The 26,527-nt window shown below is 47.7% G+C and overlaps 1 protein-coding gene across 2 annotated transcripts in view; it reads right to left on the minus strand.

Moving 5' to 3' along the window:
• MVB12B (multivesicular body subunit 12B) overlaps nucleotides 1-26,527 on the minus strand; it is a 195,294-nt gene that overhangs the window by 77,067 nt on the left and 91,700 nt on the right. For both annotated transcript variants that reach the window (XM_058694108.1, XM_058694109.1), the window contains exon 7: nucleotides 6,426-6,520. In XM_058694108.1, coding sequence (XP_058550091.1) covers nucleotides 6,426-6,520 — 95 coding nt within the window. The remainder of the gene's footprint in view (nucleotides 1-6,425; nucleotides 6,521-26,527) is intronic.

Genomic DNA, 26,527 nt, shown 5'->3' on the forward strand with positions numbered 1-26,527 from the left:
TATATTTTTCTTTGTGCTCGATTTTGTTGTCAGTCAGGGCAAGAATAGATGGATAGACAAGGGACGCATGGCTGTTAGGGGTGATGATAAAAATTTATTTGCCTTTAAAATGACTTATTTCCTCCTTGATTTGAGCACCCTTATTATAAATATTTCTTTCGCTTCATTCAGGAATCTCCCCCGTCTGCTATTATCTATGGCTGTGTCAAACGGAGGCTTCTCTCCTGGGTCCTGGCCACCCTCCCCTCCACGTTCTCCCCCACCCTGCCCCCACCTTCTCCAACCAGTCCTTGGTGGTTCTGAAAATCCTCGGCGGAGGATGAAGGAAAGCGGGGGTCTGAATACAAGGCCACATAAGGCACACGAGTACGTCCATGACGGACAAAGGCCATGGGGGACGTTTGCGAACGCAGAGGTTGCCTGGCGTTCTTAGGTGGGGGCTTCCCCTGGAAGACAGTGGTGTTCCCTCAATTGTGGTTACTGGTAACATCGTCCCTCAACCCACGCACGGCTGACACGCACCCAAACACAGGGGAAGAGGAGAACCAGGGGCATGCACACGGGGGACGCGGACACAAATCCTGCAGAATACCAGCAACGCTGGGCGCGAAGCAGTTGTTGGGTAGAACGTCTCACACAGAAACAAAATCAAACCGTCTTTCTCGAGCACCCCTATTGTTTTGGTCTCTTAGCTTCATTGTCCAACCCGACCATACTTTATGGTCGTTAAAGGATTAGGTTTACGTTCAATTTTCCAGGGGAGATTTTTTTTCTTTTTTTTTTTTTTCCCCCTAAAAGACAGAAATAATGTAATCACTGCAAACGAAAGGAAAAATGTGTGTCTAATTGTTTGGTATGGGGCAGAGGAGTTTTTAAATGATCACACTGTAAAACATACAGATTTTTTTTTTTTTTTTGGAAGAAGATGAGCTGGTAGCAGAAATTTTATCCAATTGGATGAAATATATAAATCATGAATTTCATAATGCTGATAATTAAATGTCCATCTTCCAATTTAAATGAGGACTAGATTAAAACTGCATGGAGAAGGCTGATATTCAGAAATCATTAATTATTTTTAATTGCTCTGTGCTTTCCTGGTCTGATGTCAGAGTTGCACAGCTCATACACGGTTCTGTTTCAGATGAAATCCTTCTCCTCTCTGTGCAAGTCTTGTGAGTCAAGGCGATGAGTCGATGGACTCAGATTGTCCGTGCTCACAGGCTTCCTGGCCCGACATCTTGAAAGGGGACTGGATTTTAAGAGGGCACAGCTGTAGAGGGCAATAGCAGGGCTTTTCCAGCCATCAGAAAGCACTCTGGAAAAAATGAGAAGACCCAAGAACACTAAAGGTGGGGGGAGACTCCCCCCCCCCCCGCCCATCTGCTGGGACAGTTCCAGGTTACAGCTTTTGTCCGGGTGCAAGTGGGGACCCCTTCTACTCTCAAAAGTGATGGTGTGGGCAATCAATTCTGTGGTCAGCCCCATGCTGATGGACAAATGAAGAGATCAGCAAGGCCAACTGCCTACGTACCAAAAGGAAGAGAAGCCGGGCCCCTCGGCCCCCCATGCGGTGAGGCTTCCGGGTATTTCTGCACTGTGGCTCATCCGGGATTCATGGACTGTTTGAGATTTTGGTCTTTCTTGCATGCCAGTTCCTATATGCACTTGCATAGTTTTACTATTTTACACTACTATGTCAATTTTTTTTTCGAAAGGGAGACAAATGAGTTCTTTGGGGAAAAATCTGCACTTGGAGGTCTAAATCAGTTGATAACAACAAAACAAAAGGGTAGCACAGCGTGGTTCCCCATGCCTATTGCCTCCTGTTCGTTAAGCCAAACTGCCCTAAGTCTGATAGCAGACATTCCTTGGTTAGAAAAAGTGATCGCGGGCATGTCGTGGCAGAGCTGCTCGGTATGGGAGCCTATGGCCCAGGTGCGCTGTCCAGGGTGGACAGGAGGTCAGGGAGCTCCTCATTCCTGACACTCCCCACGGCTCCAGTCCCTAAGGCACGGGATGCCCCACACAAGAACATTCTGAAAACGTCTCCTTCAACCACCAAGCATGTTAGGGGTTCAAACACAAGCAGATCCCCCAGTACACAGGCCTCCAGGCTGTCCTTCTCAAACTCCCTGAACAGGGGCTGTTCTGCTGTCCACAGACAGCATCGTACAGGGCCCTCTTTATGAGGAAGAATTCCGTAAAAGGAATAGTTAGGCTCTTCCCAAGCAACCAGCTTATTTTTATTCTTATCCATACAGAGCTTGTCCTGATTTAGAGCCAAACCCAGAATCCCCTTTGTGAAAAACCTCGCCCACAGCCGCACCCCCCCTTTTCCAATCTATATTTTTGTTCACGCTTCCGTTTTCACTTCCACCTTGATTTGGTTACGTGTTATTTTTGGAGCTGCCTTCTATCTGTCTGGAACAGGTGGAATATAAATAAATCAGACATCTAGACATCTAAAACAGCTCTAAGGGGGAAAAGGAAGGGTCGGAGGCTATTGTTCGGGACTAAAACAGAAGACTTCCCAGGAGAGAGAAGATATTCTGAAAAAGAAAACCAGCATCGAGAGACACAACGAGGACACTCAGGAGCAGGGATGCGGGATGGAATCTAGAAAAATCAATGTGGCCCTGAGGAGAGCCCTCTCTGGAGGGAAGGTCTTAGAGGCACCTAACTGAGGGGAACACACAGGTTAGAACGTCGCCAGGAGAGCACGAGCCCACGAGCTGCCATTCGTCAAATGTAAGAATTAAACAAAAGTGGTTTGCCAGCTCTCACATACACGGATAGTCAAGTGGGCCACACCAGGCACCCACCATTTCATTTCTAGCTCCTCTTTCCAGGAAAATCATCCTCAAGCCCTAATGAATAGAGGGACATGGTGATGTGGGGAGATGGCCCAAGCTGCCAGGCTCTCATGCTCAGTCTGCCTCTGTACCACCAGTGGAACAGGCCAGATGCTGTCAGCCTTGCAGTCAGCGGTCTTTGGGAGATATCGGCGGACAGGAGATTCCAGGGACTGGACAATAGAAAAAACCCACATATTCTCAAAAGGGGACCCTAAGAAGATAATTGACCTGTGGCCTGCGAGTGATCTCCAGTAGAATTTAGAAGCCCGTTCTGAGTCAGAAGGCTTGTGAGCTCTCAGAAAGGACAAGGCACTTACGGGGGCCAGTGGGGCCAAGAGCATGCCAAATGAACTCCGGGTCTAAGCTTTTTATTATAAAAGCAACACTTGCCAACATAGAAAATTGAGACACTACAAAGAAGGAAAAAAGAAAAAAAGAGCAGAGCAGGCAAGGCTGGTGAAAACCCCTGGAAACACCCTGGCAGGTACCTTCCCAGACCTTTCCAGACTTCACATATATATATATTTTTTAATGCAATCACATTGCACACTCCGGTTGCCATTTACCATCCATGCACACTTTTTTATCCACATCATTTTTTCATGCCTGACAAGGCCATTGTAAGAACGTTTCATAATTTAACCCTTTGCTTTTGTTTTGGATATTTACGAGATCCATCCCCCAACCCCTTTGCCTGAGTGTTATCATTTTTAAGAAGCGGCGTTGCTCATCCCTGTGGATGAGTCTCTTCGTACACCGCTAAGTATTTCTCTGAAGTTCTTACTGGCAGAAGCGGGAGGATCAAAGGTGTGCTTTGTGGCCGTGTGAGGAGCGTACAGGGTGTCTGAGCAAGGGGACAGGAGCCTCTCAGGATTTCAGCACTGAGTCAGCAGAAGCCCCTCATCCCACTTCTGTGGGCAAGACAGAACTATTGGCGGAACAGTTGGCACGTGTTGGCTGATGGATTGCATCTGGACCCCCAAATGGCTGAATGAACATGAACCTGTGGAAAGACAGGGCCCAGCTGAACAAGGGAGGGCCCCACAGAGACAGAACGGGCTGGCCGGAGGTAGCGGGCACAGATGCCAGAGGCATTCGAACGGCCAATCGGGATGATCGCCTGCCCCAGGGGTCAGAGAGAGGATTCCCGAGCAGGGCAGATACCAGGCTAAAGGCTCTCCTTCCTCCCTCCCATAAACAGTTCACGAACACGTCCGTGTGCTCAGGCCAGGGCTCCGTACTCTCTCCTCCCCTTCCTCTAGCAGCTCAGAGCACCGTCTCTTCCCCTGCAGGCCTGACACACGCGAACCGTCTCAGTGGAAGGTACAGGAAAGAGGACAGATTAACAGGTGTGCCTTTGAGAAAACGCGTAAGAGTAAATATTACTTTAGTAACGACGCATACGAGTTACAAGTGGGCGGCTCGCTTTTCTGATTACTTAGTTTGGAAACCTCCTTTGGAAGGGCCTACAAACGAAGGGAGCCATGATTGAATGTTTTCAGGAAGGAACCAGAGTGCACCAGGGGTGTGTGCCAAAGGCCTGGCCCCTGGAGTCTGTGGTGAACGTGCACCAGAGAGCCGGTCCAGAACAGGATGATCCATTCATTTGGTTACCAGCAGAGCTCCGATGACCATGCATTGGGCACGCTTTGCCTTGAGTGTCTTTGGAATAAACCATTGAAACCTTAACTTTGCGATACCAAACTGAGATGTGCCACTCAGCGCCAGATCCTGTTCATATGGAGCGGGGGGTGTGGGGGTGGGGGTGGTCTCTGTTCCCTTCTACCAGAACGGCTCGCAGGCAGGCAGCTGGTGGGTGGGCGGGCAGGCTTCCCAGCTGCACCACGGTTGCCCAGTGCTGAGCTTGCAGGCCTTATGGAGGCAGCGGGCCCTGCGGACTCTTCCTGGCAGCATTACAACAAAGCCGTCCCGGACCCGGGTGGAGCGATTTGGTGCCCGCAGCCGCCGAGGAGACCGGGGCTGCCCACGGCCCTGCCGTAGCCTCGACGGTAGATGTTTGGAAGATAAAACCCAACAGACTGCCACTTACATAAATGTAACAGGAAGTTTCTGAATGGCTTCCCCTGTGTCTTGAGGCCGTTACCTCGGTATTGCTAAACTAACAACACCTCATCAAAGCCGCGGGGCGAGGAAGCAGTGGTCCAGAGGCAGACAGGAACATTCCTGCCAAACCAGGGGAGATTTCACTCTGTGGGCCCTTTTCTGCAGAAATGTCAACAGCTGGGAAAGCCATCAGAGAACCCAGGTAAGGTGGGGGGAGCTGAACACCGTGGCTGGAAAAAGATTTGCAAGCTGGAGGGAAAAAGTCATCTGCTTTGATTGAGCTTTCCTCATGTGCATTCGGAACGGGGTCGCCCTGCTGGATTTCACAGACCTGTTTTGCACCACCATGCCACGAAGCATCTGGGGAAATATTCAGCTTTTCTACAAAATAGGTCATCTTTCCACACTCGTTACGCTCCTTGTCGACTTTGCTGAAATAGCCACAGCACAAAAGAAATCCTCTCTGGAGGTGCTTTTCTGAGACAACGTGCTCCCTCTACCCTTTGGGGCGACCAGGGCTTTCAGAACATCCCTGGCCTTCCCTTTCCCCACCCAGAAATCGAACAACGGGCTTTTGCTTCTACTTCCAAACCTATTAGGGAGTGATCATAACAAGAGAAACTGATACTGACATGAATTATACCATTGTTCTATTTCATCTATTTAGTAACCCCAAGTTGCAATTTTTAGAAAAAAGATTACCTTTTAAATAACGGATTCATTATGGTACATGAATGAATGCCATGTTCCCGTGTTCAAAACGTCACTCACCATTAAGGGTGTGCGCTGGTAAGTGGCACCGATTTGCTACTTCCCCTGATACACAAACGCCCCTGACTGGAGGCCGAGGATAATCGGAGGTGAGCCTGCGGGTTTCCTCCGCTCTTAGCGGGTCACCTGTGCTGCCAGGCACCTAATGAATCTCCACTCTGTAATAAGGGTTGCAGGAGTCCCCCTCCCCGGGTGAAGGTGAAAAGGGAGACTCACGCCGCTGACGTTCCTGCCAAAGTAACACCAGCAATTTCAAGGCCGGGTTCAGAAATCGCAGACCCCCACGATGGTGGTTGGGAGGGGAGACCGCCGGTGTCCCTTCGGGCCACAAATCTGGCTTTGGGAAATGAGAGGTGCGGACAGACCTGGATGTGGGCTGGTGAGCAGACCGGGCCTGGGCTCTGTGCTGCTCCCAAGACCCCAGGGGCAATCTGCCCTGGCCCTGGCAGGTGACTAATACAGGGACTATTCTCAGGAAGCCTCCCTTCAAGCTTGTGAAATCCACACATTGTTTTTCATCGTTAGTCTCAAAACACACGGAGTATCTGGCCCTCCTCTAAGTGCTGAGGTGACACAAAGGAAGGAAAGGGCTGATCTCTGCAGGGAACAGGCCCCTTGCAGGGTGAACGAGAGAGGGAAGACAGATGCCATTCGAAGCCAGGAGACACGCAGAGGGAGGTGGTGCCCGGGACACAGACACGGTAGCTGGCCAGTAGCAGAGGCCCCACGTACCTGATATGGCATACAGATTGGAGTGCTGGTACTCATAGTCAGCCCGAGTGCTGTTCCTGCCTCGGAAGGTAGCAGGGAGCGTTAGAGAGATGTGCCTAAGAAAGAGACGGAGGAGAAAGGAGGTTACAGGGCACGCAGAGCACTCCCCAAGGCCCAGAAAGCCCCCGCACCACCAACGGCCTGCAGCAGCACAGAGCGTGAGGTGGGGGTGCCCTGATGAGCAGGCCCCCCAACGGCTCGAATTCCCCCAAGGAATTCCGAAGTTTCCAGGCATCAGAAGTCACCTTTTTTTCTAATTCCTAAAAGAACATCCAAGTGGAGGAAAGGGTTTCCCAAGCCTCATGGCATGTCCAACCCCAGGTGCTTGAAGGAGGTGGGCAACTTAGTCTCAACCTCTGCCCACGGGGCAAGATATACCAGCAGGAGCAAATACTTAGGCTCTGGACAGGCGTCTCGGTTTGTTCTGCCATCTTGGCTCATTATCCACCCAGTGGCTTTCACACCTGTCCCATGGAGCCACTGAGGATAACTGTGCAGGAAGCACTTTGTGAACAAAGGTGTTGAGCATTATTATTACCATGTGAGTCCAGGAAAACTAACAACCACTGAGAATCAGAATGGCATGCTCTTCTGAATGGCTATGCCTGCATGTTCCCCCCTCTGGCAAAAGCACACAGTAGGTGCTTAGGAAAGCACCTTTGATTGATTCAACACTGTCTTTTATGGCACAGGTGTTGGCCATTAAAGCTCACAGTGCGCACAGAGCAGAAGCGAGTATTCAATCCAAGTAGATAAGCCATTTAGTGTGGTCATCAGCTGCCTTTAGCAAATGCAAAAAAGATGAAAACGATAGGAAATATATTTCAAACCCAACAGGTCTGCATAGAAAAAAACAAACAAACAAACAAACAAACAATAAAGCCTCTTCCTGGTATGACTGGGAGGTGGCCTGAAATAGCTCAGAAGCCAGAGTTTTGGCCACACTCAGTCATTCCCAAAAGGGAAAAGACGGAGGAAGGGAACGTTTATTACATCAAGCAAGCTTTACGTTGTACATGTTGCCTTTTTCACACAACAAACGTGGGACCTCCAGGAATGACTCTTGTACACCCAGGCTCCTAGGAGGGAAGGTTCTCTAGGCAAGACCTGTTTCCGCAGAGCCAGGAGCGAGCAGAAGCCTCTTGGCTACAAGATGAGCACCTAAGGCTGTAGAGGCATTCGGTTTGCTGGGCTGCAGGGTTAAGCATGGAGGCAAACACCTATGTCACGGAACAGCCTGGCTGAACCAAGACGGGAGGGCAGAGGGAGGAGGAGGGCTTTGCTGAGCACAGGCTGCACTTAGCAGTGTAGGGCCACCAGCAGGCAGAAGCACAGGGAGACCCTGACGTGTGTGTGTAGTCAATCTGAATGTCTGCTCATTACTGATGCTAACTAAGGATGCAGAGGGGAGCTCCCTGAAGGAGCTCCCAGGCTACAGGGTGTTGAGGTATAGGAGCAAGCCACTGTGGAACAGGACATGCGCCCGCGTGCTGAGTGAGCACAAGAGTTCCGACAAAGGGGATGGGCCTCTAGTGGCCCCTTCTCAGAGGAGGACGTGGGTCTCGACACAGTACAAGGGACTCAGTGGAGAGTCAGGGAAAGCCAACACTGGCACAGGGTCAGGGAACACGTGGAAACGGCACTGGAAAGGACACTGAATGCCTTACTGCAAGGTTTCTATCCCCTAGGATGAAGGTTCCCGATTCTGTTCCGCCCGTCACAGCACAAATGAAGGCATTAGAGCCACCTGGGAGCTTGCTAACACTACAGAGTCACAGCCACGCCCCTGGGGAGTCGGGTTCAGCGGGCCTGGGGTGCGGCCAGAAATCTATTTTTAACAAGCTCCAGCAGTGACTCTGAAGGCTGGCCAGGTTTGGGACCCTGAGACGATGAAGAGCAGCTGCAGAAGGGTTTTACACAGTTGATTGGCGCCTCTGACCACAGCACTTAGTCAATGAAGCTGAGCAAACAGAAGAATGAATTATTGACTGTGGTTGTGGTTGAGCGGAGCAGAAATGATGACAGGTGAGCCTGCAGAGGGTGCTCGCCGTGTGCCAGGCCTCGGGGTGTGTAGATCTCACGCACTCTCTCCTGGCTCCTCGTGCCGCCCCTGGGAGGCGAGTGCAGGGCCCGGTGCAGGATGGGAGGCCCCGGTTCAAACACTGGAAATTTCAAGATGGGGACAGCAGAGCACTGTGCCAAGCGTGGGGCTCTTCGAGGCTGGGCCCCGGTGCATCGGTCCCGGCGGCACATCCACGAAGCTGGCTGAGGCAGGCGCTGATATTGCACCAGTGAGGGGATTTCCAGAAGCCAGGGAAGGACTACACTGCAGGGCTGCCATTCCTTAAGATTTCCAAGCCTTGAAAGCACTTGCAAGAGCTACATGCAACCAAACTAAGGCCATCACACATCTGTGCAGTGCGGTGGCTACTCTAGGGCCTGGAGGCCTTCAAGGAAGGCTCGTGGAGGAGGTGGGTGTTAGCGGGACTTCAGGAGACCGGCAGACCTGGACGGTGGCAAAGAAGTCAACCAGCAGCCAGAAGAGAAGACAGGGCCAGCACAGCCATTCAGTGGTTAGAGACGGGCCAAGGGGTCTGGAGCGAGAACACACAGATGGGGCCCGGGGCAGGGGTGCAGGACAGGCAGGGCCCCTGTGTGGGCAGAGGTCACCCTAGAGCAGGCAGGGAGGGGACATGAAAATGCCCACCAAGTTACAGGAACACTTGCTTACAAATGTGATTGCACATGGAAAGCAGGAAGTGCTGTGTTGGGGGCGGGGGGGCAGGGAATGGAGGACAGACAGGCAGAAGGGCGAAACTAGCCTCCTAACTGGCAGGAGGCCGGAGTGGTCAGAGCCTGAAGGCCGGTAGAGGGTGTGGGACCAGGCTGAAGACGGCTACGGGGCCACAGCACAGCAGGGCCCTGCATGAGCTCGGACTTTATCCAGGAGGACTTTGAAGCAGAGATGTGACAAGATCCAATTTGCAATTTTAAAAGAATGCCCGCCTGTGGGAAAGTGAGGAAATAAAGCTGAGACGCCACGGTACCAGAACGGAGCAGCAAATTACAACGGAGATTATCACGCAATTGCAATTATTCAGCACTTACTGTGTGTAGACCCTTAACAATTCCTGCCAAAGGGTCCTGCTGCAGCCCTCTAAATGAATGGTTTGGGGGCACTTCTAGAATACAAAGGACTTAAACATGAAGGATGTGCTAGAGAAATCAGGTGTGGGGCTCCTCAGCTGCCCCACTCAACGTGGACTCCCTGGTCTGAACCTTCCTGCTTCCCTGGGGCATCAGGCTATGCCCGGCTGATAGGCTCTGCAGCCCTCCCTCCCTTGGCCAGCCTCCCTTCCTTGCAGATGGTCCTTTCTGGCTCCTCCTCCAACTTTTTAAAAAGTTGCCATTTGTAAGGGTTCTGGTTTAGCATGCGCCCCGTTCTGCACGATTTCCCTGGGCAACCTAACCTGCATCCATACCCTGACTCAAGCTGCCCTCACACACCAGCCTGCCTTTCCCAACTCTGTCTCCTGTCACTCACTTTTCCCTCTACCAGGAAGAGGGAAAGTCCTGTAAACCTCTGAATACGCCATGTTTGTTTGTTTTTTTTTCATGCTTTAGTCTGACTCTTTATCCATGCTGCTCTCCTTCCTAGAATCTCCATTTCTTCCTTACCTACCCTCCAAACTCCTATCCATCCCTCAAGACCCCACCTAATCATATCTTCTTTGTTAGAACCTTCCCTGGGCTTGTTCCGGGATCACAGAGGTCCCCCCCACCCCCCACCCCCCCGCCGCCGTCTCCAGTTCTCACAATATACTTGAAGCATCTGATACGAGTCTGCCTTCCTGACTAACATGACTGTGACCTCAAGAGCAGGGCCAAAGCTCATCAGTTTTGTACTCCATTTTCTAGGACGATTTCTGACCTAGGGTAGACAACTGTTGAACATATGTTGACCACATCAAGTGCTCAGCCTACTCCATTAAAACCTTTGGATCTTTTTGACATAAATGGCTATAGCATCTATTATTTTGTTTCTGTGCATGTGTGTTTGCCAATTAGACTCAAGCAGTCTCCTCTGAGACCATGCATCCCACTCCTCTGTGCTCTGAGGAAAACAGGCATGATGGAAGAAGAGATCAGTACTCGTGGTGGTCGGGAATCTATGGGAGGTGGAGGGCGGGGGGAGGATAGAGAAAAGGTTTCTGATCTCCTACTCTAGACAATGTATGGTTTTCACAGTCCATGTGAAATTAAAAGAGCATTCAAGTTGCAGACCCAGCTGTGCCTCTTACAGAGTCATTGCTCCATAGCAATGTGTTGAACTGAAATGAAGTTACCCAAAACTCCAGCTACAGTGGTTCCTGCAAGAGTATGATGCAGCATTCAGAGGGCAGGAAGAGAGGCCCCGGACCAGAGACAGCTTTGGGGAGAAGAGTTCCCTATGCTGCAAACAGAGGCTCTTCGCTTCTGTTGTTTGGCCACAGGAAGGAGGGGACGTGGGAACAAACAGGAGGTTGAAAAGGCTCAGCAAGGCCTCCCTTAATGAGGATGGACAGTTGGGGCCGAGGGGACAGATAACCTGTGGTTAAAGAGGAAGAAAAAGTCACCTGCTGAAGGAGAAGTGGCCCAGGGGCGCTGTGGTGTCAGATTAGCCTGAAAATGACAGACGACAGGAACGAGGGAGGCTCTGCATTCAGCGGCGTCTCAGAGCAAAAGGAAATTCTACGTCCCCCGGGGTCAGGGGGGACCCCACGCCAGGCACTGGGCTGAGTTTCTTTACATATACCCCTCGCCTAATCTTCCCAGCAACCTTTTCAGATAAGAATAGTTAACTCTAGTCAATAGAACAGGGGACTGGGGCTTTTGAGGTAAAGCTGACAAACAGAAAGCTGGGAATTAATGAAAAGGTTAGTTTATGTGTCCTCTGGAGATTATTACCGTTACCCGAAAATTGCCCTGATGTATCGTCTTGACTACCGGCTACACAGAGTGAGGACTGCACGGTCCATCCCTAGGCCCCTCTTGAAAGTGATGTCAAGGACACAACATCTCTGCCACTTGCTAGCCTGAGGACCCTGGAAGGCCACAGTCCCAATACCACCTCACAAAGGGAAAAACAACAGCGTGGGACAACCCACGGCCCAACCACAAACCCAGGGAGGCAGAGCGGTGGCGGTGGTGAACGGTATTGACCCTGCAGTCAGCCTGACGTGGGTTCAAACCCCAGCACCGCCCTAGGCGCTGGGTGCCCTTCAGTGAGGGTATGTTGCCTGCTGGTGCACACCTCGCTACGAGGCAGAGCAGACAGTTAGTGTCGGTGACAATTTCACATACAGATCGTATTCTGATTCTTCCTGCTCCTGCCATTGTTTTAGAGTCCTGTTCATGAGGGCCTCAGCCCAGGACCATTACAGAACCCACTGGTGTCCTCTCTCTGCGGGAGAATGAAATCCCACTGCCCCACCATTGGGACGTCCTGCCAGCTCCAACCCATCCCTCCTCTCTGAACTTGTCCTGTTCACGGTCCCTGCACTCACCTCCTCCAACCTCACCAGCAACCTGAACTCTCATTCCTGCCTCAGGGCCTCTGTACTTGCTGTTCCCTCTGCCTTAAACACACTTCCCCCAGCTCTCCAGAAGCTGGCTTCTCCCCCCCGCAGGTCACCCCCTAGATGTCTGCTGGGGCACCTCTCCTCCAGCCACTTGCTCCTATGACACCCCACTTTCTTCTCTGCAGACCCCTCCCACTCTGCAGGACTGTCCGATTTGCTTCCAAGTCACCAGAACATGATCTGCACTATACTTTCTCTTTCCACCAAAGCCCTAGTGCCTAGAACAGTGCCCTGCACACGGTGGGTGCTTAAAAATATGAGAGCCTTGTAAGATTACCTAATGCCTGAACGAAAGGGTGAATCTGATTCTGACCTGTACTTAGAGACAATGTGGGGAAACTTACGGGAAAACTTCCCATTTGTCTCTTTCTCATCCCCAGGACAGGGTTGGTTAAGTGTTTGGAAAATGCAACTATTTCTGCTTCAGGAATATTTTTACATAAACATAAACACATTCATCGCGGCATTGCTTAAAATGCAAAAAAATGGAATAAGATATCAAATAATAGGGGACTGGTTAAAAAATTATGGTACAACTGTCTGACCAAATAATTTTACAGCCATTTAAAACATTTTAGAAGACTGTAACAGCCAGAGCCCATGCCTGTTACTATAGCATCTGGTGGGAAGATACAAAGGCCTAATTTTCACACTTGAAGTTGTGATTGGTTAACTCAGTACCTTGGCTTCTTTCCCATAACCTCATGGTCTAAAGAGATTAAGGGAACGCACCATTCATGATGCTGGATGTTGCTGGCAGAGGAAAGAAGGAAGCAGCCAGGTGCTTCAGCAGACCGTGGACACTAGATGCTCTTCTGAAGCACCCAATCCAGAGGGGTTAGAAGAACGAGTACTCCATGGCATCCAACAAAACTGAAAAGTGTAAGACAGTGATGGCTGCTGGTGCCCCCAAAGACACCAAGTTCAGTGAAGTCACTTCAAGGGGCCCCAAAGTCATTGATTACTCTGTGAGCAGAGCAATGTGTTTTAGATTTTAAGAGTGTTCATAAAGATCACTAGCAGGCCAGAAAGACCCAAAGACTCAGGAAACCCGCTCTACCTAGGGGGGCACCTAGAGATGAAGGCCTTCTAGAACCATCCCTAGTAGGCCTCGGACCACTGGAACAAGGGATCGACCATCAGAGGCCAACAATCTCTGCCACTTGACTCAAATGATGGCTCACTATTCCCAAATCTGTTTGGTAACTGGGGAATTCCAACTAGAAGAGCCCCTAAATCCTAGGGGAGCTTTATCTAATGTTCCTCCCCATTCCCCACCGGGGAACAGCCTGGAGGAGACAGGCACGCCCTGCTGAGTGATCACCTCTCTCCGCAGGAGGGGCTGGCGGTTCTGTAACAAATAGGTCAGCATCACACATGCTGCTGACAAGGGCTCTGGCTAAATAGATGCTGAGGGAAATTTCATTTTTTTTCCCCCAAGTCAGTTTTAGGCACCTTATTCAATTAACATGGCCACTAAGCTGCAGACAGCTCCATATAAAAGCCCCTCAGTTATAGAATACATTTTATTATGTGACAATAGTTGCCAGCACGATTTATTTCCTTTGATGGGATTCTGCTTTTTCCTTGTTAATTTAAATCTGTATTTTCTAGTGCTGATTCCAGGTCTGTGTGAATTTTTAAAATGTTACCATTAATCTTCTGGACCCAGTGGCCACATATAATGAAGATGACTCTGCCCAGGCGGCCGTGATGCCTGCTGTCCTCTCGAACTGTCAGAGGGCAGCATGGAGGGAGCGGTGGCTGGTGAGGCAGAGGCAGACTCAAGGTGGGAGACAGACGTCACTTTTATCTCTCACCTCTTATATACGCGTGGGTGCACACATGTTCACGCACATATGCAGAACAAACTTTGCGGTGTGAAATTACAGCTCCCATTCTGTTTTTCCGGGGCTGACAGCTGTATTAGACCCACCTTCGGGGGGGCAGGAGATCTCCGTGTGTGCTCCAGGGACCTCTGGACACTTTCAGGGAGTCCATAGGGTCACAACTATTTTCATAATCATACCAAGACACCGGGCTGCCTGGGTGGCTCGGTCGATTAAGCATCAGACTTCAGCCCAGGTCATGACCTCACAGTTTGTGAGTTCAAGCCCCATATCGGGCTCGGTGCTGACAGCTCAGAGTCTGGAGCTTGCTTTGGATTCTGTCTCCCTCTCTCTTTGCCCCTCCGCTGCTTGCACTCTCTCTCTCTCTCTCTCTCTCTCTCTCAAAAATAAACATTAGGGGCGCCTGGGTGGCTTGGTCGGTTAAGCGTCTGACTTCGGCTCAGGTCATGATCTCACGGTCCGTGAGTTTGAGCCCCGCGTCGGGCTCTGTGCTGACAGCTCAGAGCCTGGAGCCTGCTTCCGATTCTGTGTCTCCCTCTCTCTCTGACCCTCCCCCATTCATGCTCTGTCTCTCTCTGTCTCAAAAATAAATAAACGTTAAAAAAAATTAAAAAAAAAAAAAACATTAAAAAAAAAATAATACCAAGACACCCCTCCTCTTACAAGCAGAAAGAAGTTTTCAGAAGCTGTGGGACTTCTGAGGTCATTGCTCGCTCTGATGTCTCCTTGCATATTCTTGTGTTTCACGTGTTTCTCAGTTTTAATTTCTAATAAGGTAATTATAGATAAACATAAGCCACTTAAACAAAAAGCTCTTTGGAATCCCCAATTTTTAAAACTATGAAAGTCTTAGACCAACCAGCTTAAAGACCACTATTGTAGGACAATGTGTTGGAACTCTGCAAAAGCCTGAGGTCTGAAGCTGGTGAGGTGGGGTTTAGAAGAGTAGGAAGAAAAAGAACAAAGGCTTGGTCTTAGTATTCTTCATTAAAGAAAAAGGTGCTCGTGGCAAAAAGTTAAAGAATGTTCACAAGCGGAAAAAAGACAGAGGACAAGACTTACTTGCTAAGGCCAAGCAAGTAACTATTTCCAAGAATTTAGTTCTTAATAAAGTAATCTAGGGGCACTGGGTGGCTCATTCAGTTAAGCGTCCGACTTCGGCTCAGGTCATGATCTCACAGTTCGTGAGTTTGAGCCCTGCATCGGGCTCTGTGCTGACAGCTCAGAGCCTGGAGCCTGCTTCGAATTCTGTGTCTTCCTTTCTCTCTGCCCCTCTCCTGCTCATGCTCTCTCTCTCCTTCAAAAATAAATAAAAACATTAAAAAATTTTAAAAAAAGGATCAAGTAGTCTAAAATATTTGAAGGTTTTGCTTTAACCTATTATTCATTTACCTGAACCCTGCAAGGGGGAATCGCAGAGCTAGAACATGTTTGTCAAAAAAAAAAAAAAAATTATATACATACATATAGAAAGGAAAAGAGACATAGCAGGAATAAAAATAGGAAATGACCCAAGAGATTCACAGTAAGTATTCTAGAGAAGATGAAAGGAAGGGACAAAATTATGAAGTCCAGAAGGCCTAGGGTTTGATACACTCTGATTAAATGCATCTTGATTTAACAGCCTCAGCAGGGTGGGAAGGGGACAGTGCCTAGACGGCCAGCCAGTAAAGAGGAGTCAGGTGTCTGGCTATAGTAACTGGATCATGACACTCATCACATGAGAGCTACCTCACAGTTCCGCGATGAGCCTGTGAATCCCTTTTCTGAATGGTAGTGAGCAAACAGAGAATATAAACTTGTATTTGGGGGACAAGGCCAGAAGTGGCAGACCGCTCTGGATGGAAACAGCAGATCTTCAAAATACTGGGGGAATAACAGTTGTTTATTCATTCACACTGGGACAAAGAATTGACAGTTGAAAAAAAATCAAATCAGGGGGATGAAAGCGTACGTGCCCTAGAAAAACCAGGACTGTAGGGTTTGTAGGGCCAGTGATGGCTCTGGCCAGTCTCCTCTCACAGAGACTCTACAAAAACTAAAGAAGACAGAGAAAGGTAATGAAGATTCAGGATGTCTCCCAAGTAATGAGCACTTAAATGAGATGTGGGGAGAAGTCATACATCCTGCCATTTGGTCAACACCCAGTCTAGAAATACATATCCTCACACCTAGGTCTATAAAAAAGGTCACACAACAAGAAATTCGCTCTAAAAAAAGAATTTACTGTAGGATACAGAGAAAGTTATCTGCATTAGAAATACAGAAATAAAATTTAAGAAAACCTGTATCAGTAGTATCGTGGAAATCTCCCCAAATTTTCTGGAATGTAGAGAAAGAATACAGAGATGATGAGGAAAACTATGATAAACACAGAAAACCAATCTCAACATTCTCAGTGTTAGAAAGAAATCAGATTAAAAGTAACAACCATAAAAAAAAAAAGTTTAAAGCTTGCCTAATCAAAAGAAAAAAGTACCCAACCAAATATAGAAGTCAACAGGGCTTCCAGCATTCCAAGCAAAAATCAATAAAGACTCATGGCTAAATAAATCCTGACTTCCAGACTCCCTAATTTCAAGACTTAGTATAAAGCTACAATAATCAATACAGTGTGGTATTAGGGCATAAAGATAGACCTATAGATCAATGCAACAGAATGGAGAGTCCAGACATAGACCCACACATATATGATCCATGGATTTTCAGCAAAGGTGCCTAGACAATTCAATGAAGAAAGGGTAATCTTTTCAACAAATGGTGTTGGAACTAGATAGCCACACGTAAATAAATGAATCTTGAGGTTTTCCTCACACCATTGATAAAATGACCCAAGACTCACAGAACTGTTCTTAGAAAAAAGGAAAGAGGGGCGCCTGGGTGGCTCAGTCGGTTAAGCGTCCGACTTCAGCTCAGGTCACAATCTCGCGGTCCATGAGTACGAGCCCCGCGTCGGGCTCTGGGCTGATGGCTCAGAGCCTGGAGCCTGCTTCCGATTCTGTGTCTCCCTCTCTCTCTGCCCCTCCCCCGTTCATGCTCTGTCTCTGTCTCAAAAATAAACATTAAAAAAAAATTAAAAAAAAGAAAAAAGGAAAGAGAAGGGGCAAATTGTTAAGTCTAGAAGTCCTAGAGTTTGATACTTTTAATTTAAATGCATCTTGATTTCATAGGCATAGCATGGCCTCTTTTAGAGGAAAACGAAGGGGAACACTTTTGCGACCCTAGGGTTAGCAAAAATTTCTTAAATAAGACACAGAAAAGCACAAACTATACAAGAAAAAAAAAATCAATCAACTTCAACATCTAAAACTCTTTTTAATGTTTATTTATTTATTGGGAGGGGAGGGGCAGAGAGAGAATCCCAAGCAGGCTTCCTGAGGTCAGCACAGAGCCCAATGCCAGGCTTGAACTCACGAATTGGGAGAACATGACCTGAGTCGAAATCAAGAGTCAGACACTTAACCAACTGAGCCGCCTAGGTGCCCCAAAACTCTTATTCTTTAAAAGATCTGTTACGGGATGCCTGGGTGGCTCAGTCTGTTAAGCGTCCGACTTCAGCTCAGGTCATGATCTCACAGTCTGAGTTTGAGCCCCGCGTCAGGCTCTGTGCTGACAGCTCAGAGCCTGGAGCCTGCTTCGGATTCTGTGTCTCCCTCTCCCTCTCTGCCCCTTCCCCGCTCATGCTCTGTCTCAAAAATAAATAAAAACATTTTTTTAGTATATGTGCTGCCGAAGCAAGCACTAAATAAAAACATTTTTTAAAAATTAAAAAAAAAATAAAATAAAACAAAAAGATGTGTTACAAAAATGAAAAGACAAGCCACAGACCTGAAGAAGATAACTGCAAAACACATATCCAATTTATAGCCAGTATTTATACTGAACTCTTACAACTTAATACAAGACAAATAATCCAGTTAAAAAAAAAAATGGTCAAAAGATCGGAACAGACACTTCACTAGAGAAAATGTGCAATCAGCACACGAAAAGATGTTCAACCTCACTGATCATTAGGAAGTGCAGATTGAGGCCTCAGTGCAATACTACCACACATCTTCTAGAATGGCAAAAATTAAATAGGCTAAAAATATCAATCTGTTGGCAAGGTCGAGGAGCAGCTGGAACTCGTATGCGTTGTTGGTGGGAATGTAAAATGGTACAACTGCAGGAAAGAGTTTGCAGTTTCTTAGAAAGTTTGACATACCCCATCATACAAGCCAGCCATTACACTTCTTGATTTTTACCCAACAGAAACGAAAGGATACGTCTGTACAAAAAATCGGACACAGGGGGCGCCTGGGTGGCTCGGTCAGTTAAGTGTCGGACTCTTGATTTTGGCTCAGGTCGTGATCTCACAGTTCTTGAGTTTGAGCCCTGCATCGGGCTCGGCGCGGACAGTGTGGAGCCTTCTTGGGATTCTCCGTCTCTCCTCTCCGCACCTCCCCCCCGCCGCCCTTCCCCTGCTCACTCGCTCTCAAAATAAACATTAAAAAAAAAGACTTGTACACAAATGTACTAAACAGCTATTTATCTGTAATAATAAAAACTAAAAACAAGCTAAATGTCCAGTGATTTGATAAATATATCACAGTATGTATATCCATGCAATGGATACTACTCAACAATAAAAAAGAAACTGCTGACAAACCCAAGGTGGGTAAATATCAAGATAATTATGCCAAGTCAAAAATAAAGTAAAAAGCTCATGTGGGATCATTCCGTTATATTATGTAAAGTTCTAGAAAATGCAAACTAACCCATAGGGATAGAAAGCAGATCAGCGCCTGCCTGAGGAGGGAGGGTGTACTATGAAGGAGGACAAGGAGGTTTTGGGGGTGGTGGGTATATTCCAGGATGTTGATTTTGGTGATGGCAGCATATGTCAAAGCTCATCAAATTCTACTTTAAATAGGTGCAGTTTATCCTAGATTGAGTATACTTTAGTGAAGCTGAAAATACTTCCCTGATCTAAAAAAGAAGACAAAAACACCTAAAGAAAGAAGCCAACCGGGCTGACGGTCCTCCAGAAATGGCAGTGAAGAGAGACCCACTGCGAGACGAATCCTGGCAGACACCGACAGTGACTTCAGACTTTTCCTCTATCATACTACTTGCCTCAAGACAAAGGAGCCAGAGGTTCTGAAGGAAGACAGCGCTGAATTCCAGCAATTTCTTATTCCCTCAAGTTGTCTTTCACAGGTGAAGACGCTGACAAAGCAAGACCATTCACGTCCCTTTCTCTGAAAGAAATACATTCCAACATGCGCCAAAGGATTTGAAGTTAAGACTTAAGAGTGGGGAAGAAAGCAGAACAAAGGACCTGCGTTTTTTCTTTCCCTCTAGAAATGGAGCCTGAGGAAATAACCGGAAATGTGGGAAAAGACTTACTGAAGATAAAAACAGGCAAATAACCTTAGCGACATTTTCGGAGGGCTTCCCCTTCACATGCATCACGTAACCCCCACCCGAATCCTACAACTGGGCGCTGAGATCATCTCTGTTTGACAGATGGCCTCGGAAAGGCTCAGCAGCTTGCCTGGGGGGGGGGGGGGGGGGGGGAGACACAGCTTGGATTTGAACCCTGACGGGGAAAACTACAAAATTCAGCTCAGAATCGTGACGCTCTACTCAAACACCAGAGCGTTAGGTTATAAATATGACATAATTTATGGAACATTATAAAGTCTCTGATCCAAAATACTTTGCAGATATAAAATGATGTTTACAGGTTTTCTGGGTGGAACTGGGGGAGGGTGCTGACCATGTTATTGGGAGCGTGAACTCAGCTGCAGGAGAGGCGTGGATGCATCCTTGCAGCTGTGTTTGTCAGAGCAGTGAATTGGGAAAATGTTCATTTTAATACTGAACTAGGACAGAAGAAGAAGGAAAATGCCAGACTTTTTCTATCACCACAGCCAAATCTCAAAGACTCAGTTGTTTGATCAAAATGAAACACAACAAACCCTGACTAGGAAACAACCCTACACACATTGTTATTTCTGTGGGTACCCATATACGTAACAGGCACCCAAGAAGCAAAGGGACCTGAAAGGATACATCAGATCACAGCAGAGATGGCCCTGGGCTGGTGGCAGGGCTGGGATCACAGTGTGGACCACGGACGTCTGAGCTGAGAGTGTGGATCCCCCTCCCCCTTCATATATTTTTATGTGTTAATTTTTTCTAATGCGAAGTTATTCTTCTTTTTATCAGTAAAAGGAAGACGGCAGAGGCCAGAAGTTGCCGGGTGTGTTAGCTGAGCAAACGTATACGAAAGCAAACAGCACAGCACTCGGTGCTAAAGGAACATCTTGTTTTCCAGCTAACCTGCCTGCTGGTGGACAAGGACCAGAGGTAACGTGCAAAAGAAAGTAACACAATGGGGAGGGGGGAGGAGGAATAGAATATGCAAAAGCCACAATAATTGAGTGGAGGTGGTCGGGGAGAAAGAACACGGCAAATGGCTAAATGAAATTCCACTTTATTCCTGCAAAACACCATTGGGAAGAAGTCATCTGTGACACACAGCTTCTGTGCCAGGTGTAAGGACGTGCTTAATGAATGCCATTTAATGAAGAAAAAGGCTCTTATAAAACACCTGGCACAAGCAGGGTGAGGGAGTCACAGGAAAGGGGACCCTCGCTGCACCTGCTGGCATTTTAATAAGCACCTTCTAGAGCGTCCGCTCTCCAAGGCTGGTCAACGGTGTCAGAATGAGGTCCCTGACCATTGCCCACACTCGCTGACAGTTTGGGCAAGCTTATTTCTTAAGGACCATATGCTCAGGTATCAGATCGCCCTGGATGGTAATTAAAATGAATCATTTTCAGCTGGAAAGCCCGATCAGCACCGGTATCCTCAAAGACTTCGCAGAGGATTCCCACTCCAGGTCCCCTGTGCTTCCAAACTGAGTTCTGAGTTAGATTTAGATCTGTGAAGACCCAGAGATAATGAGAGATAATGTTGCGATTTTTTCTTGCAATTTCATTCCACTGAGACTGAAAGTCTTGAGGACTTTAAGGACTCTAGGGCCTAAAATAATTTTCAGTCTGGGGAGTTTTCTTTTCTCGTTGATTTTGGAACCAACCTCAGAAAGAAATTACCACATGTAAGTTTCACTACCATTTTTAAGGGCTGATGAGACATTTTTTGTTTTGTTTTGTGACTGACACCAGCAGAGTCAAGTGAGGTTTTGTAAAACCTAAAAGACCTATTTCCTCTACGATGATCTTCACGATCTCACAAACCTTCTATGCTCAGACTTGAAACTTAATTCCAAATATACCCAATGAATTGATGCTGCCCAAGGGCAGACGGACTGAGGTATCGGTAGGCACACAAGGCTGCCATAGTCATATGTTGCGACTGACTCGGTCCGCCAGTTTTTAACTGAGCTCCTACTATATGCCAAGCACAGGTTTGGCACAGAGATCGTTTGAAAACCCAAATGATAAATGCGTATTACTAAGTGAAAGATGCCTATCTGAGAAGGCTACATGCTACTGGATTCCAATTCTAGGACGTTCTGGAAAAGACAAAACTGTGGAGACAGTAAAAAAGATGACTAGTTTCCAGGGGCTGGCAGAGAGGTGAATGGGCAGAACAGAGGATTTTCAAGGCAGTGAGGATACTCTGAATGATTTTATGACGACGGACATAGGTCATTATACATCTGTCCAAACCCACAGAATGTCCAACACCAAGAGCAAACCCAAACTATGGACTTGAGGGGATTACAATGTGTCAGTGTAGTTTCATCCCTGGTTTAAAAACAAACAAACAAACAAAGTACCACTCTGGTGAGGAATGTTGATAACAGGGAAGCTATGTACATGTGAGGACAGGGGATATATGAAAAATCTCTTCCCCTCAATTTTAGAGTGAGCTTACAACTGTGCTAAAAGAATAGAGTTTAAAAAAAAAAAATGAAAAGAGCCACGTGAGACTTCTATCTTTCCTCTTTAGGAATTTATCTATAAGTAAATTGAAACATAAATTGCCTATATTGCAAAGTAAAAAAGCTCTAAATAGAAGGCATACAAGTAAGGTTCTAGGTTTTAATTTTAAAGCAATGGCATAAAACAACAAACATCTGTTGAGTGCCTACCCTGCACCAGGCACTCTGCTAAACCCTAGGAAGTGTCCAGTGCAGGGTCATGGAAGCTGTGGTCCCATCTGCTAAGAGGAAAGACCGTGGGTTGGGGGAGAAAAGGCCCAAACAATAAGACAGTAAAGCATGAGTCAAGACAATGAGCTAGGAGATGCCACAAAGTAAGAAACAGCAACGGTGGCTCCTGGAGTCAGGAAAGTGGGAGGTGGTTTCAGACTCCTGATGGTCAGGAGGTGGGGAAGGGGGGGTGCATGACATGAAGCCTTTGTTCCTGCAATCATCTATTATTAGGACAGTTACCACTTACTGAGCACCTCAATTATTCTTCACGATTCACACTCATCCCTAATTGGCCCAACCCGGCAAGGTAAGTATTATTCTACTGACCAGGGGAAAGGAGGTTCAGAGAGGTTAAGGGACTTGCCCAAGGTCACAGAGCTAAAGAAACTGGCCGAGCTGGGATCTGACCTGATCCTTTTTTCCACTAGAACATGCTGTTTTGCCGAAATCACGCAAAGCACCAACCAAATGTATGGATTTGTTCATTTTCCATTCAAGCAGCTCGCGTGCCACGATCAATACAACTTCAGCCTACCAACTTGACTATATAATGAGTTTTCCTCATGGGCAACACAGACACCACGCTCTCCCAACCAAATCACTCTGCATTGGACAGGAAAACTGCCACTGGAAGACTAAGGAAATCATAATTCCAAACTCCCCAAGTTCCTCAACGTGCAGCTTGAAAGTATGTGCAGCTCGACAGCATATGGCAAATCAATTACTAGTTTAAATCTTAAAACAAAAACATGGCAAGTGTGGTGCAGAAATAATCAAGAACAACGGTTCAGTTTAGATTACAGTGGGCCACTAGAGTTTTGAATACAATTAATCATCATTCCAGGCAATGGGAAGCCATATTGACACTTATTCCTAATTTGAATATTTAATTAGGGTGAAGTTCTTCATCAAATTATCGCAGAACTGGGAGAAAGCCTGGAAGACTTACACAATTACTATCTTAACCCCTCACCAGCTGCTCACCTGTGAGCACAGCGATCCCCGCCCCAGCCCTGCGGGGGCCCCCGCGCCCACAGTCTGGCTCCGTGAGAACTGGGCCGGAGAGGGGGGTGTGATTGAAGTTACGGCTGGGGCCGACAGGAGCCAAGTGGTGGCAACAGAGAGGTCTCAGGGAATGAGGTGCTCACGCTCCGACCGGACTCGGAAAGAAACCCTGGACCAAGACAGGAGGCCACGTGCACGAGGGCCCGCGGTGTGTCTGGTGGGGCACTTTCATGTGGCCCCCATTTAGTCCCCAGAACAATCTCCAAGGGAGAAGGTCTTATCCCCACCTTCACAGAAGGGGTAACGGAGGCTCAGAGTAGCAAGATAACGCGCTCGAGGGAACACTGCTTGTGAGTGGTGTAAAGAAGGCCAAGTCACTCATTACACCCCCTCCCCCCCCCCCCCCCCCGGACTCACCAGAAATAAGGACAAAGAGAAACGGAGGTAAAAAAAAAAAAAGTACAAATGTATTCAAAGCTGTATTTTAGATATCCAGCATTGGGTGTATAAATAAGGGGGTGGGGGGGGTGCATTCCAAACCCAGGTGCACTCAACAAGCATTCTCCAATTTAACTCTTGGATTCAAAATGTACCACCGGGCTCCCCACACTGGGGAGTCCTAAGGATGCTGTGGCCAGCTGCTCAGGAGGATGGGGCGTGGGGAGGGGCAGCAGAGCTCAAGGAAACGTCCTCATACAGCGGACTGGAGGCCTGGGGTAGCCATCCAGCCCCTGCGTGGGGAGGCATCGCAGAGGTGGGCGCTGCAGGGGTCCAAGGGGAGGGAAGGCAGTAACAGCCTAAGAAAATGTGGACTTTTCTTCTTTCAAAACGGCGACAGCTCCACAATCGCATCTGTAACTACCTATCGGTTTAGGCAAGAGATAGCCTTTCCTTCGAGTACGGTCTTTCACTCTGGGACAAGACTTTTGACATTTCACAGATGCCCTGGGGTTCCGCGGGACCCAAAGTAAATTTTCGCGGAAGTCTCCCTCAAGGCCCCCAGGACGGGACCAAAGGCTGACTTCACACACCGCACATGGCCACGGGAGGTCTTGAGTTCCTTCGGCTGAGCCGGCTGCCAGACGCCACAGGTGCTGTGGACGAGGCACATCCTCCTCGTTGCAGATCAGCAGTTTTCTCTTAAAGGCTTGAGATGGGTTCATTTACCCTCTTGTGGAAATCGTCCAAACTCCATTTGCACTGGCCACTTCAGCAGGAGGCCGATTATCCAGACGGAGGGATGGGCTGCCCCAGGCAGAGTCTGCACGGCTCCCCTCCGGCCACAGCCGCCGCTCGGCCCCCTGCCTCGGCCAGGCCGGTGGCAGCAGCAGACCCAGGATCCATCACAGCCCCGCTCTGAGCTTGCCTCGTTGCGGGAGCAAACGGCGTCGGGAACTTTGAAACTTTCCTTTGTATGTTACATTAATCCATATAAGAAAATCTCTTTTAATGAGGAGTGATGTAGTTACAAACTCTCCAGAGCCATAATTAGAGCAAACTAATTGAAGTTGTGTTTTGACACACTTTCCAAATTCACGGGTGCCGGATGACATATTCACAACACTGGTGCCGCACAACCATGGCGACGGCAAAATCATTAGGCTAATAACACTTATTTGCATTCTTATCACGCTGCAGCTCTCCTTTAAATACTGTTTCTACTATTGCTCCTTTACTGTAAGTTTCCACTGGAAGATATTAACAGTAATTATTACTACTTTAGTGGAATTTTAATGTTAAAGAATAACAATGTGCATTAACATACACTGAATGCCAATTCTTTTTAACCACTTTCAGAAGGTTTGGGGGTTCTTCCCGGCCAGCACCCCACAGCCTGAGGTGAGGGAGATGCTATTTTCAGCTTCTTTTAGGACAACCACTCAAAGCCCACACCCAGAGAGATCTGAAGCCAGGGTTTCAGAACTATTTTGTTTCAAATGTTTGACGAGGAAAATCTTTCTCCCCCACCCCCCCCCTTTTTTTTTTTACCCTTAAAGTACATTAAAATGAAATAGTTGAGAAATTTTTTCCAAGCAGTTAAAAAAAAAAAAAATCAACAATTTACAACACGGTCTTTGGTAATAATACTAATGAATTCCAGGAGGACATGCTTTAACCACTCGGCCGCCACTCTCTCGGTGATTAAAGACAGACTTGGAAAAACTAGAACGTGAGAAAGACCAGTGGGGGTGGGGCAGTCCTGATCTGTCAATACTGAGGCCCTGTTTGCCACCAACAAGGCCAATTTTTTGGATGCTTAACTCAGACACTCACACACAGAGAGGAAGGCTCGACAGTCCTCAATAATGGTTATTAATGACTCCCTCCTCTAAAGTGACAAATTACTCTTGAAATTTAGAAATCGAAGAGGTATGAAGAGTGAATGAACATGACAGGAAATGCAGGGAGCACAAAGTTCCCACTTACTCTAGGTGGAGAAGAGCGGGGCCCTGGAAGACAATTAAGGTCAAGGTCCCTCCTCTCTGGGTATTCAGAGGTTCTACCAGGGTGGTGACCACAGCCCTTCCTCAGCCAGATTTCTCCCAGGACCTCGTGTGGGGTCACCAAGGGCAGCACAGTGCTGTCTGTCACACCTCACAGCCCGAAGTATAAAATGCTAGCTGGACCATAACTGGAGGGGAGACCTGGTCCCAGCCCCCCTGCCTCTCTCCACGTGCGTGGCATTAAGTCACCTCCAAGGGCCCCTCATTTGGAAACTTGGGGTTGGGGTAGGCAGTTGCTCAGACTGTGGGCTTCTACAGATACCTCGGGATCAAGAAAAACCACCACCACATCACTTACCAAGAGGGTACGAGGACAAATGATGGCATGGGTTTAACAAGACGCACCTCTGTGTTCAATTTCAGAGTACTCAAATAGACATTTCAGGAGCGAGGCTTAATCTCAACCTGCAAAGATTTAACTGGGTGAAGAGCATGCTTCCTTAGAAAAATGCCAAAGACTCGACTCTGGAGTTGGGAGTTATATCCAGCATTGTGTATATAAATTAGGGGGTGGAGGCGGGGCGGGGGGGGGGGGGGGGTACAGTCCAAACCCAGGTGCACTCAACAAGCATTCTCAAATTTAAGGCTTTGGAGTTTTCAGTTAAGTTACCATCCTTGTACTAAACTGTTATTTTTCAAGTCACTGATTACTTAAAAAAAAAAAAAAAAAAAAGAAAGAAAGAAAGAAAAAGAAAGGAAACTAACTTCATAGCTGCTGCAACACTCCAAATCATGGTATTTATTCACTACATTTAAGTTTTATTACACTTGAACCCTGCAATGCCAAAACACCTACCTCCCATATAAAAGAAATGAAGAAAAAAGTGAAGTCTGGGACCCAGGGCACCACACTTCCATTCCAGATGATCTAGTCTAATCTTATAAACTGAAATATTTAAAGAGTCTCTAAACC

The sequence above is a fragment of the Neofelis nebulosa genome, chromosome 12 (assembly GCF_028018385.1).
Source record: "Neofelis nebulosa isolate mNeoNeb1 chromosome 12, mNeoNeb1.pri, whole genome shotgun sequence".
Classification (NCBI taxonomy): Eukaryota; Metazoa; Chordata; class Mammalia; order Carnivora; family Felidae; genus Neofelis; species Neofelis nebulosa.